The sequence below is a fragment of the Danio aesculapii genome, chromosome 18 (assembly GCF_903798145.1).
Source record: "Danio aesculapii chromosome 18, fDanAes4.1, whole genome shotgun sequence".
NCBI classification, from domain to species: domain Eukaryota; kingdom Metazoa; phylum Chordata; class Actinopteri; order Cypriniformes; family Danionidae; genus Danio; species Danio aesculapii.
Window position 1 is genome coordinate 42,355,685 of NC_079452.1, and position 15,029 is coordinate 42,370,713.

The 15,029-nt window shown below is 37.2% G+C and overlaps 1 protein-coding gene across 1 annotated transcript; it reads left to right on the top strand.

The window, feature by feature from the left end:
* Positions 1–3,228: 3,228 nt before the first annotated feature.
* LOC130245367 (chitin synthase chs-1-like) lies at positions 3,229–12,136 on the top strand. Its single transcript, XM_056478033.1, has 5 exons — positions 3,229–3,424; positions 3,668–3,952; positions 4,595–4,774; positions 5,627–5,996; positions 11,635–12,136. Exons 1-5 carry the CDS (start codon positions 3,229–3,231, stop codon positions 12,134–12,136), a joined length of 1,533 nt encoding a protein of 510 aa, XP_056334008.1.
* Positions 12,137–15,029: the final 2,893 nt, after the last annotated feature.

Genomic DNA, 15,029 nt, shown 5'->3' on the forward strand with positions numbered 1-15,029 from the left:
TCTCACTGTGGTTCGCTGCAGTACCAAATGTTTACAAATGGCTTTATAACCTTTTTTCAGACTGGCAGATCTCAATAATTTTCTTTCTCATTTCTTTTTGAATTTCTTTTGATCTCGGCCTAATGTCTAGTTTGAGGATATTTTGGTCCAGAGTTATGTTTTAACAGCGGGGAAACACTTATTTCACACAGGGCTATGTAGTTTTGTTTCTTATTTTCCCTTAAAAAAACTTCATTTGAAAACTGCATGATGTGTTATCGTTGACTAATTACATTTGTTTGATGACCTGACACTTTAAAGTATGACAAACATGAAAAAAAAATGAGTTATGGGCTAAACACTTTTTCACTCCACTGTATATGTATGTATTGATTTAATCGATTGGACAGTGGAGAGTCCAGAAAGGAATGTTTGGGGAACACCAGAAACCATGTCATGCCATGAGCACCTCAGTGCTGCATCAACACACTTAGCCACTAGGCTATTGTAGAAACGGAAACGGCACTGCTCAGAATAACATTCAATTGCCAGAGCATGACGATTAGTCAGTGGAATACACTGGAAATCCCCTTATAGTCATCGTCATTTAAGCGTGAAGTCTGACATAACATTTTCTTACCTCATGACATGTAAAACACATTGGTTTCTATTAATTAATTATTTCGAAGTTTCTCGGAAATACCTGCTCAGTGTCATGTAAACCTATATATCACTTTTATGCATTTTACATGTATTTACTCAGTTTGAACGTAAAAAAAATAATCAAATACTCGTCAAAGCAAATATCTAATCAGCCAATATGAATGAGAAACGAAATTAATTTAGGCAAGTAGACATAGCCAAAAACAATCTGCTAAAAGGAAAAGTTCACCCAAAAATTTTAATTTACTCAACCTCAAGCGGTTCCAAACCTTTATGATTTTCTTAATTCTGTTAAACACAAATGAAGATCAGTCCCAAACCTAAAAACTGTCATCATTTACTCATCCTAGTGGCATTTCAAACAGGTTAGGAGCGATTCATTCGTTTATTTTCTAGTTTTATATAAATCTGATTCTTCTATCTGTCTTTTTCCCATTTGTATGCAAACTACCCATTTCAATTTGTATTTCTATTCAGTTGCAAGTAATTAAAATATTCTAAATCAAACACATATTCAATAGCTTTTCAATGTAAATCAAAGACAACGAAAATCAAGACAACATGGAGAAACCTTGTGGAATTGTATGTATTGCATGTTCACTTTATGTGGTTTCAGAAGTGGTCCTGCATTTTTGTATTATGTGGACTAAAACTCTTTGTGTTTCTCTCAAGAAGGAAGTTCAAGTACATCTCTCAAGTGCAAGAGTGTGAGTAATTGTTAATTGTTTGGGTGTAGTATCTCTACACCAGTACCCCAAAATGTGATGCAGATGCCAGAAACATATATAAGCTAATGATATGCAATAACATGTGATTAATTAATGAGATCATAATAATAATAATAATAATAATACAAATAATAATAATAATAATAATAATATTAATAATAATAATAATAATAATAATAGTGTAAAGCATCTGTTTTGTGAGGAGAGCTTCTCATATGATATGTGAGCGACCTACAGCTTTATTATAAACATTTCCTCGACTGAGAATGACGTCGACTGAAACTTTCTGTCATACACCACGCCCACCAAAATGGTACCCTTGGTAGTGGAAACGCAAGCCTGATAAAGTTGACCCGTACCAACTCGAACCGTACCGTACTGTATCAGTCAGTGGAAACGAGCCATAAGGTTGGTTTTAATTAGGGAAGGGACTAAAATTTGATGGACAGTGGCTCTGCAAGAGAAGGAATGGATCATTTGTTTAGGGCAGGGATGGGCAGTTCCAGTCCATTAAGTCCATTAACATCAATATTTTGGTATTAATATTAATATTAATATTTTAGCCTTGCACGAGGACACCAATTAATGTAAAAATAACAGATAAATAACTCCTTTTAAACGGCGCACCAGACATCTTCGACTGTCAAAATAATTAACAATCATTTATTTATTCATTTTCTTGTCGGCTTAGTCCCTTTATTAATCTTGGGACGCCACAGCGGAATGAACCGCTAACTTATCCAGCATATGTTTTACGCAGCGGATGCCCTTCCAGTTTCAACCCATCTCTAGGAAACATCCATACACACTCATTCACATACATACACTACGGACAATTTAGCCAACCCAATTCACCTGTACCGCATGTCATTAGACTGTGGGGGAAACCGGAGCACCTAGAGGAAACCCACGCGAATGCGGGCAGAACATGCAAACTCCACACAGAAACGTCAACTGACCCAGCCGAGGCTCAAACCAGTGACCTTCTTGCTGTGAGGCGACAGCATTACTGTGCCACAGGGGAGGGAGGAAGAGATCTGTAGATTCTCACACACAGAACTGGAGATTTCTGGAGGTGGTGGATCTGATGTCAGGAACAGGCCGACGTCTTTATCCCTGAAGGTAGAGTTCCTGGAAATCTGGGACATGCAGATTTCTGGAAGTGGTAGTCTTGAAGCTATGGTTTCAGACGCCTTGGAAAAAGCACTGTGAATCCAATCACCATGAAAAGCCTTGCTGAACACGCAGCAAAGTACTGAAGTCTTTGAGCAATTCGGATAGCCTTGTGTATCAGGCCTCCACACAATTCTGTTCCTGACACCACCACCCGTCTTCTCTGAGTTACTTCACCTTCCCCTTTTCCGTGTACCAGCACCCTTTTAGTTACAACACCACTGTCTTCCTTTGAGAGAATGTTTTAATCCTTTCTCTGGAAGGCGGGATTGAAAAGATGTCGCCTTTCAAATCCAGCATTATGATTGGATGATCCTGTAAGGTGGTCACTGGAAGGTGTCATCCATAGTGTGACTGGCATTTGCATAGTCATAGTCCACAGCTAAACTGTTATTATATTTAAGAGTCTTAAATATTTTCCTATGCATAATTCACTTTCCAAACCACATATAATTTTGAAAATTATTAGTTCCGCTGTTGTCTAGAGAGCTGATTGAGATGCATTCTAAGACTAGAGTTGCTCACTCCTGTAATACATTTAAAGTTGTCGATGATTGTCCATTATCCTTATCCATGAGATCCACCCCTTTGCTTCATAAATGGTCTAATTACTACTTATATTTTATGTGTTATAAAGGTGATTAGGTGACTAATAAGATAATTATTTTCTTTGCTTAAAGGACCGATGGTGTGGTATCAGAAGTTTGAATATGCTGTAGGCCACTGGCTGCAAAAGACTGCGGAGCATGTTCTCGGTTGTGTGCTGTGCAGCCCAGGATGTTTTAGTCTTTTCAGAGGAGCTGCACTCATGGATGACAACGTCATGAAGAGATACACAACCAAAGCCAGTGAAGCCAGCCACTACGTCCAGTATGATCAAGGTAGTGTCTTGACAGATAATACCAATTCAGGCTAGACCAGGAGTGCGCACCTCTAGTTCTGTAAGGACACTGTCCTGTGTTGCCTAATCAAATGCCTGAAAATAAAACCTCTCTTCGGGATTTCTTACAGACAGGGGTGTTTAATTATAGAGGGAGCTAAACTCTGAAGGATAGTGAGCCTTCAGGACCAGGAGTTGCTCAACCCTGACCTGGACTAAACTAATTTCTTTGGTGTAATGTCAGGTGAGGACCGCTGGTTGTGCACTCTGCTGCTGCAGCAGGGCTGGAGGGTGGAGTACAATGCGGCATCTGATGCCTACACCAATGCTCCACAGGATTTTAAAGAGTTCTACAACCAACGCAGGCGCTGGGGACCTTCTACCATGGCCAACACTATTGACCTCCTGGGCTCAGGCCGACTGACCTCCCAGAGGAACAGCTCTATCTCAAAACTTTATATATTGTACCAAGTTATCAGTATGGCAGCTTCCATCTTGGGTCCTGCTACTATCTGCCTCATGATATCAGGTAAAGTCAAGAATAGGGATACACCAGAGTATGTACTGCTGTTATTTACCTGACAATACTGGTTTAATTTTAAGTTGTTAGCATATCAGCAATTTATGCTAAATTAAGAAACTCCCTCAGTCATGAGCCCAATAAGAGGTGATGTGTGGAACAGACCAAATAAACTTACCAAACATTAAAGTTCACTCTTTATAGACAATTAAATCCTGCATCTCCAAACAGCATACTAACAAGGTCACATCCTCTAGTCTCTATTTCCAGTGGAGGACAGTGAAATAGAGTGAGGAAGCCAGTGTTTTATCCCAAAGGGGCAAAAATTGACTGGAAAGACTTTCACCTTTAACATACCATCCTGGTGGAATGACTTGCCTATATCTATGCAAACAGCTGAGTTTTTGGTCATCTTTAAGAAACGTCTGTAGACACATCTTGTTAGTTGCTTTGGATAAAAATATCTGCTAAATGTAAATGCTAATAAGGATTCTAAAAAATAAACTGTACCAGCCATTGTTAGTGTGCCTCTTGAGGTCAAGGGAGTAAGATTTACATGCACAGCTCTTACTACCTAGCCTGTTACATTAGCAATAGGGTACAATGTTTCTATTGTCACATCTGTCTAAATGTGCTTTGTTTATTTTGCAGGAAGCTTTGTGTTCATCTTTAACATGGATAAAAATAATGCCCTTGCTTTGGCGATAGTGCCTCCTACTGTCTACCTCATCCTGTGCTTCAAACTGAAATCTGATACACAGATTAGAATTGCAGCAATCATGAGCATTATCTATGCATTTCTCATGGCTGGAACAATTCTGTCTATCATCGGTAATGACTGTCTTAAATGCTATTTAGAAAATTGAAGGACCTATAGTTGAATGAAGGGTTTTGTTGACACACTAGCATTCAATGTAAGATTCATGTAATTTTATGATAAAGAAATTAATACTTGAGAGCATGTACAGAGTATGTACAGAGCATGTATATGTAATTTCATTATTTTTATCAAACCATCTTGAAAAATGTCATATATAATATAATATAATATAATATAATATAATATAATATAATATAATATAATATAATATAATATAATATAATATATGTAGCACGTTTGCCTCACAGCAAGAAGGTCGCTAATTCGAGCCTCGGCATTTCTGTGTGGAGTTTGCATGTTCTCCCCGTATTCACGTGGGTTTACTCCGGGTGCTCCGGTTTCCCCCACAAGTCCAAAAACATGTGGTATGGGTGAATGGGGTAGGCTAAATTGTCCGTAGTGTATGTGTGTGAATGGGTGTGTGTGTGTGGATGTTTCCCAGTGATGAGTTGCAGCTGGAAGGGCATCCGCTGTGTAAAATATGTGGTGAATAAGTTGGCAGTTCATTCCGCTGTGGCGACCCCAGATTAATAAAGGGACTAAGCCGAAAAGAAAATGAACAAATAAATGAATAATATAAAATAATATAATATAATATAATATAATATAATATAATATAATATAATATAATATAATATAATGCATTTAAATGTCTATCTAACAAACAATTATGAATAAATGATCACATTTCATAAGATCTCTAAATATGTATATTCAGAATTAGCTTTAAAAACAGTGACAAATACAACTCTAACACAATTCTCTTCTCATTTTAACCCTCGTAGGTGATTTAGTGCTGCAAGATACTTTTCTGACCCCTAGTGGTCTGTTTCTCATCGGCATGGTCATGTTGTACCTCATCACAGCAGCTTTGCACCCCAAGGAGTTTTCACTGGTCATCTATGGATTGTTATACTTCATCTGCATTCCCAGTGGCTATCTGCTCTTAGCCATTTACTCCATTGTCAACATGAACAATGTCTCGTGGGGGACTCGTGAGTCCGGAGTCCAGGTGAAGACTTCTGCAGTAAACAGTCTCAAGAAGAAGTTTATGAACGCCACATGCTGCAAATGCCCATGCTTGGAATATGAAGAAGAAACGAGCATGGAGGTATTACAAGCAGAAACCACAACTAAAACTGAAATGCCACAAAATGCCACAGAAACACAAAGGTTAGTACACGTTCAACATGTTCGAGAGATTTATGGTATTTTATGGTTTATGGTTCGAAAAAATAACTGAACATATTAATTGCTTTAAAATGACTTAATGCTAATAATACTGTATTTTTACAATTTAGTGCAAACAACTCAATCAATACTCAAAGTAAGTATGTCACATGTAAAATTATTCATATTGTGATCTTCTACAGTAGCAAAATTGACAAAATTGAATGATACCATCCTTGAAACTGTTACAGATTTAGAAATAAAACCTTGGATTCCACATCTGCAGCTGAAATTTGGGTTTTGCTCGGAATCTGAACTTTCTGAGGTAAGACAAATTGTTTCAACTTTATATTAAATTATGTTATCATTTGTTTGCTCTTATTTTAAATAATACATATTTGTTTCTTTTTTCATTTTCCATCTAAATGGTTCAGCTTAAGATCAGGTGACTAAAATAACCTCAATCAAAATTCATGTGCTCTTATTTCCTCATTATTAGCTAGTTTTATTTTATAAAAGCTTCTGAACATTTTTTTTTTATTTGTAGGCAACTATTTTCAACTTCAGCAGAATATTGAAAAAGTATTCTACAAGATGAAATCAATTGGCACTTTGAGAGTCAAAAAATAAATACGGGCTAAACAAAATTATACTCCTGGCTTGATACATTGACGAAACAACAACAACAAGAAAACAATACTGTAGCTATGTACTGTACAAACAACAAAAAATTATTTACAATTTTGTTATTATTAGGGTGGCTCAGTGGTTAGCACTGTCACCTTACAGCAAGAAGGTTGCTAGTTTGAGTTCCAGCTGCGTCAGTTGGCACTTCTGTGTGGAGATTGCATGTTCTCCCTGTGTTTGCGTGTGTTTCCTCCAGGTGCTCCAGTTTCTTCCACAGTCCAAAAACATGTGGTATAGCTGAATTGAATAAACTGAATTGGCCGTAGTGTATTAGTGTGTGAATGAGTGTGTATGGGTGTTTTCCAGTACTGGGTTGCGACTGGAAGGGTATCCACTGCATAAAACATATGATATAATAGTTGGCAGTTCATTCCGCTGTGGTGACCTCTGAAATAGAGACTATAGCTGAAGGAAAACGAATGAATGAATGAATGAATGAATGAATGAATGAATGAATAAATTGTTTTTATTAGATGCCTACCTCTTGGATGGCTTGAGCAGTTTTTTTTATTTTGGGGTGCATTATCCCTTTAGTTACATATCCAATGGTATGTTTTAATTTTGTCTCACAGGATGAATTCAATTTCTGGAAAGAAATGCAGAAAAAATATCTAGAACCTCTTCAGGAGGATAAAGAACAACAGGACAAAATAGCTAATGATCTAAGAGAACTTCGAAATAAGGTATGCCTCATTATTTTATTCCAAAATGAGTTTAGTCGACTCTGTTTGCTCTGAAACTGTAAATATTTTCCCTCATGCTGTTTGCTTTTTTAATACAGGCTACATTTGTATTTTTCTTCTGCAATGCACTTTGGCTAGTGGCAACATTCTTCCTTCAAACAATTGGTGATACAGACTCTATAAAGATCCCAAAAATCTACCCCAATGGGACTTACGCTTCAAAAGAACTGTTGTCCCTTGATCCAATTGCACTGATGTTTCTACTTGGCTTTGCAGGACTGCTAATAATGCAGTTTTTTGCAATGCTCTACCACAGGTAACTTGCACGTAAGATTGGTACACGAGCAATCACTGATAAATATAATTCTTTCCGTACGTTTTCAATTAAAATTAGCTTTGGTATTTCACTAAACCACCAAAGTGGAGATAATATTATTAGTGTAAAGGATATGAATAAATAACTAAGAGTACAAGTAATAGAGCTATGCTCCTACTTTTATGTATAATTATGTCCTTTTGTTTCAGAGTTTACACTTTTATTCATACTGTGGCATATGCTGATACAGAAATAAAAGACCATAAAATGAAGTCACGAGAGGTAAGTTAAAGGATTCCACGGATAAATTTGCCATTTTAATTGTTATAGCTTTTTATTTTTGTTGTATCTTTTAAAATTCACTGTGTTCACAATTTGACATGTTGCACAGGGCTTGGACTTAAAGCACCATTTTGAAACCTCTGAGGACAATGGACCACACAACATTTGAAAATCCTCAACTTATGTATACGTTTTTTGATTTACCGCTCAAAAGTTAGATATAAGATTGTGCAAATAAAATTTTGTGAGTATTTGTTTACTGTATGAAGCTGAATGTGTTGTCTTATATCATTTCATGATATGCTGATTAATAGTCAAGATAATAAAAATCAATCACATATATTAGTATTTGCCTAAAAAAAGACTCAAATAAAAGACATTATGTGATGGTTACAGACCAAAGCATTGAATGTTATTGATATTGCAAGTGGCGTATAAGTCAATTAACAGTCAGTACATTATTTATATTTATATAATTATTATCCTTTCATATATCGCATTGTTTCTTTCCCACAATAAACAACAATGAATTGACATTGACCAAAATTCTTAAATGTTTTAATTTTAAAGGCACCAGACCCCGAGCCAGACAATCAAGACCTAGAACCTCTAGAGCAGAGGTGCCCAAACTCAGTCCTGTTGGGCCTGTGTTCAGTAGACTTTAGCTCCAAATCCAATTAGACACACCTGGACCACCTAAACAAGCTCCTTCAAGTCATTTTAGAAACATTCTGGAAGGTGTGTTGACGTAAGTTGGAGCTAAACACTGCACACTGGCCCTGCAGGACCCTGCTGGGATGCAAGATGTATTATTGGTTTGTATTATGTGGACTAACAAATAATTCTTATTTATTTATTCATTTATTTATTGGAAGAAATAAAGTCTTATACATTTGTGAAGACTGCAAGAGTTTGAGTAAATTTCCTTTCATTCATTTTCCTTCAGCTTAGTCTCTATTTCAGAGGTCACCACAGTGGAATGAACAGCCTTGAGTAAATAAGATTATATAAATTTTAGGTTGTATTATCTTTTTAAAGCTCAAGATGTATAAGACAGAAATATACTGCAATATATATGCAATTATCTGTGACTAACTAATAACAAGACGACTAAATATGATTTAACGTATAATCGTGTGTTAAATCGTCTTTTTAAACTTTTTTTTTAAATTATTAACCAATATTCAAAACAGATTTGCCTGACCAAACTAATGAATAAACTTTTGGGGGAAAGCAGCTTTGCCCAGTATACTTCCTTAGACTTTACCGGTGTTCCTTTGAAGTCAGAAATTTGCCTGAAAGTTGAAGTTTAACTTAAGAGGAAACAACCAGAAAGCACACATATTAGAGTAAATCACTAATACAATAATATTAGAGTAAACCACCAAAATACAATATCATTTTGTACTTGATTTCTGTATTTAAGTATTTCCCACGTGCCTTTTACGTTCTTCAGAATGTCACTCATGCCATGTCATAACAGTAAGATTTGACTGTAAACGTCACGTATACAGCCTTTTTTCACACCTAAATATGTCAGTATTTACTCATCTTCATGACATTTCAAAGAGTTTTAAATCCTTTATGGCAAACAGACTCAAGTTGTTATTCAGGTTGAACAACTGATAACCCTCCAAACAAGATCATGCAGAGCTTATTTTGTCTTATTTTGGACAAGCCCACACCAAATCTAAACAGGCCCAGTTTGAGCTAGCCCAGGTATGGCCCATACAGTAGCTGTCTTACTGTGGGCTCTGTGTGTGTAGTGGCAAGCCCACACCAGGCCTACATAGGAATAATGTAGACTAATCCCATTAAGTTTAGTGTGGGATAGCCTGTTCCTGTTTTTTGCACTGTCACTGATGATTAACAGTAAAAATGTCATTATAATGGAAGTAAATGGGGCAAAAACAGCCACAAACATAACAAAGGGGTAGTAAATTTGCCCAGAGTCTACTGTTGAATTTTTTAAAAAAATGTCAAAGCACTTCCCAAAATAATTGTCAAATTAAGATTTGTTACCAAAATCATTCCATTTGCTGAAATGCAAAGAAAGTTGTGGCCAAATTAAGATTCAAAACCTGTGTTGGGAAAAGCCTCACCAACAGCACACAAGGATTAATGGCTAAAGCTTTCCCCATCAGTGTTGGCCTTGCATGGGCAGCCCCCACCTAGCCCCCAAGAGTCCCTTACTAGTCCCTGTGGTTGGGCAGGCCCCACTTTGAAGATTGACGAATAAAAATGTAAAATGTATTATTTAAATAGTCCCTTCCCTCATTTGTGAGCATGAAAGACCTGTACTGTATATGAGTGTCACTGTCCCATGAGAGACAAGTTTTACCACATTGTCAGTACATTTTATTGCTCTTAAAATTTTAGTGTGTGTATGTCTTTAAGAACAGTATGGAGGAAAACTGATCTGACTTGAAGCAGGAAACGTAAGGGCTACCAACGGCTTGAAAACTTTTTTGGATTGGGGAGTTTTGCACTGCACTTATCTCTTTAGAATATTCTTGCAAGTTTGTGTATTATCACTGTTTTGAATTGTATATACACTAGTGGACTATCACTTGGACTTTTACATTACACCATGATTGTGTTTCATTGTGCTTTCATTTTATTACTAATATACAAGTTTCAACCAATGTGTCACATAGCAACAAACATCTAATTATAAAATGAGCCTAATAAAATATTCAAGAGACTACCTAATTGTCACGCTGGTAGACAAGGATGGTTATCTTTTATCAGTTTTATTTAAAACAATGCACTAAATCAAAGTGAGAAAGTGAGGAAGTGGGGCAGTGGTGTCAGAGCTGTTACCGATCTTCTTCAACAGCTTGCAATTTAAACATCTGATGTTAGCGATCTCACATAGAGTTCGTTCTTGGGAACATTAGCAGATGAGAATGCAGACACAGTTCATCAGGTAAATGGCAGATCTTCTAGTAAACACCATGTAAGAGTAAACACTTCCATTGATCAGTGTGAAGGATCTGAAGGCACATAAAGAACATCCAGGAATGAGAGGATGAGGTGATGCTTATATAGTGTCCTTTGTTGAGGGGGAACAGGTGCTGGTGATAAGAAGGCCGTTGAGGGTTCACGGGATTGGATGGAGATGGTTTGTGAGGGAGAGTGGTGATTGGGTGAGCAAGAACGAGCCGGGATGTGACACTAATGAGCCAATTTTAGCTTAATAATAAATATTGTAGGGACTTCCGGTTCCGGTTAAGATGTGAACACAGCGCGGTCTCAGTCTCCCGCAGCAGTATTCTTAAAAAGTTCCTTTTCATTGAAACCTCAAACTGATCCAAACTTGAGCTGTCAAAATTTAAACCTTAAACAGCTAAGGAGATGTCGAAAACCAACAAGACATCAAAAAAGCTGAAGTTGACGCTGCTTCAGCGGACAACGTTACACTGGCTAACATAGCTACTTTGCTCGAAGACCAAAGAGTAAGCATCGCAGCTGACTTTAAAACTTCACTTGTGACTTTAGAATCAAGACTCGACAAAATACAAACAACCATAACAGAGCAGGGTCAACGAATAAACTCATTGGAAGCCAACGCTGAGTTGCAAGACCAGAGAATTCAAGCGCTGGAGGAGAAATGTGAAGTACTGACGAGCAGTAATGCTAACCTAATAGCAAAAACGGTCGATCTGAAAAGCCGCAGCCGCAGAAACAATATAAGGATAGTAGGGTTACCTGAAGCAGTTGAAGGACCCAGACCCACAACTTTTTTCGCCGAACTCCTCGTCGAGATTCTCGGAGACCAGACACTTCAATCCCCTCCGAAGCTGGACCGAGCACATAGAACTCTGACTGCAAAGCCACAACCTGGCGCGCGGCCCAGACTGGTAATAATTCGTCTTCATCGCTACCAAACCAAAGATCTGATTGTCCGTGAAGCCTGCAAGAGGCGCGGGAAACTACAGTACCGCGGAACGTCTATCCAGATTTTCGAGGACTACACACCAGAAGTGGCGGAGGAACGAGCTAAGTACAGAGCAGTGATGGCCAAACTTTATAATCTCACATGCAGACCTGCGATTCTCTTCCCGGCTCGCTTACAGATCACCCTAGAAAACGGGACGAAAAAGAGGTTCTCCTCTCCCGAGGAAGCTGCGACTTTTGCGGCTAACCATAAGAAAACATCAAGACCTGAGTAATTTACCGATTTGCATAATCGTGGCCATTGCGAAGCACAGACTCTAAATAAACTGTTATAATATGTTTAAGGTTTACATTCATTACAATGGGGGTTCACACTAAGATAATTAAGCTGTAAAGAACTAAGACTAATGGGGAAAAAGAAGAAAGATGACAAAGAATGGGAAGTATGATTTTTTTGGTTTGCCTACTTATTTTAATTTGATTGTATTGTTCCTGTATGTGTTATATTGTTCTGTTTCTATGCAGATTGCTTCATATATGTTTTGCTGCCTACTTCTTGATACTGATCAGACAACTTTACTGTTATGTGCTGAACCATGGCAAGAGTAACTGATGGGGGTGTGTCCGGAGGACAAAATGTGAAGATTATCTTCTTAAATACTGGTGAGCTAAATGCTACAATTAAACGTACAAAAATTATGACACACTTAAAAAAACTTAAATGCAGACATTATGTTCCTCCTAGAGACACATTTATGTAATTCTGACCATAAAAAACTAAACCGACCATGGATCTGACGGATCTTTCATTCACAATTTAATGTAAAAACAAGCGGTACAGCTATACTAATTTGGAAAAATGTACATTTTATTTTAGATAAAACAAAGATCGATCCAAACGGTCGTTATGCTATAGTTACTAGTACATTATATGAAAAACCTGTAATATTAATATCCGTTTACGCTCCCAACTGAGACGATCATAACTTTATGGGCTCGCTGTTCACAAATATCCCAAATTTAGAGACTCATCAATTAATAAAGGGAGGTGATATGAACAGCGTTGTGGACCCGGTACTGGATAGATCTAACTCACGATTAACTTCACCTATGAAAATGTCACAAGTTTAGTCTGTATTTATGGATCAATACAGATTTGTTGACCCTCCACAAGACAGTATTCCTTTTTCTCTCATGCACACCGTTCATTTTCGTGCATAGACTATTTTCTTACAGACAAAAATTTGATTTCGGCGACTACTTCTGTTCAGTACCTACCCATAACAGTGTCAGATCATGCCACAGTGGTATTAGATCTTCACTTCAAGACCAAACCAAAAGAATTTTGACACTGGAGGCTTAACCCTGTATTATTGGCAGATACTAAATTTTGTAAATATATTTCTGAATCAATTACTTTTTTTTGCGAAACTAATAAACCCGATGATACCTCTCCATCTATATTTTTGGACACGCTTAAGGCTTACATAAGGGGTAAAATCATCTCTTTTACAGCTCATTCAAATAAGCTACGGAGAACCCACCAGAAAGAATTAGAGAAAGCTATTGCAGATTTAGACAATTCGTTATCTTTTATGAATGTGCCAAACCTATAAAAAGAGAGAATGAAACTTCAAACAGAGCTTGATCTCATTTTAACCAGTGAGGCTGAACATTTACTCCTGCGCTCTCGAGGACTAGTATACGAACATGGGGACAAAGCTGGACGTCTGTTGGCACACCAGCTCAAAGTAAAAAATGCAACAAACCAGATTACACAGATAACAGATGAAACTGGCTCTGTAACTTCCGACCAAGACCAAATAAATAGTACATTTAAATCTTTTTTCTCACATCTGCATACTTCAGAATCCCTTAGTTATAACGAAAATCAATTAAATGCAATCGAACCATTATCAGCTGCTTTGAAAAAAGAAATGGGTTTCAAGGGAATTACGAGATGGGGAGTGGAGCACCGAGTTTCGCTGTATGCTGATGACTTGCTTTTATACAAAAGAGATCCCCTAGTAAGTATTCCAAATATCATGACCCAATTAAACTTGTTTAGTAAATTATCTGGGTATAAATTAAATATTTCTAAAAGTGAATATCTCCCTATCAATGAATTGGCTGTAAATATACCCTCGTCTCTTATACCTTTTAAAATGTCTAATACAGTGATTAAATACTTTGGTATTGCAATCACTAAGTCAACACGAACAATGCGAGAACAAAATCTTGATTCATTAACAGCAAAAGTAAATTAGATTTACAAAGATGGAGTCACCTACCGCTGTCTTTAGCAGGCACAATATAAATTATCAAAATGAATGTGTTACCAAGTATTTTTATGTATTGCAGTGCTTGCCCATATTCCTTCCTAAATAATTTTTTAGATCTATAAATGAAATTATTTTATCATTTATCTGGGCTGGTAAAAGACCACGAACAAACAGAATGTCGCTATGCAGAAGCAGACTGGCAGGTGGACTAGGTCTACCCAACTTTCTAAGTTACTATTGGGCAGCTAATGTTGATAAAATAATATCTTGGTTCACCTCTCCCCAAACTGGTTGGTGTCAAATGGAGTCAGCCTCTTGTTCCTCTTCATTGAGAGCTTTGGTCTGTAATACCTTACCCTTTTCCCCAGGAAGCTTTACCACCAACCCTGTGGTCGTCGTAACTCTAAAAATCTGGGCGCAAATAAGACGCAACTTTGGCTGGCGCACCCTTCCGTTATCAATTACCTATTTGCAATAATCATTTGTTTATACCAACTAAAAGTGACTCAAATTTTATCAGCTTAGAGAAAAAGGGAATACGAGAGTTGGGAGACTTTTTGAAGATTTATTTTCAAGCTTCAACCAGCTGATTTCTAGATTTAGTCTAAACCGATCAGACTTTTTTCGATACTTCCAACTACGCGACTTTGCAAGAACACACACAACTTCATTCCCACGTATCCCAACACCTAGTGGGATAGACTTGATCATTAAAGCCAAAACCTTGACAAGAGGCCGTATTTCATACTTATATAATTTACTCTCTCCAACTAACGAATCTGTCCTAAACAAGATTAAAATGGATTGGGAATCAGAACTTCAATTAAATCTCTCTGAAGATTTCTGGGAGGAGGCTCTAAATTCTGTAAATTCATCATCAAGTTGC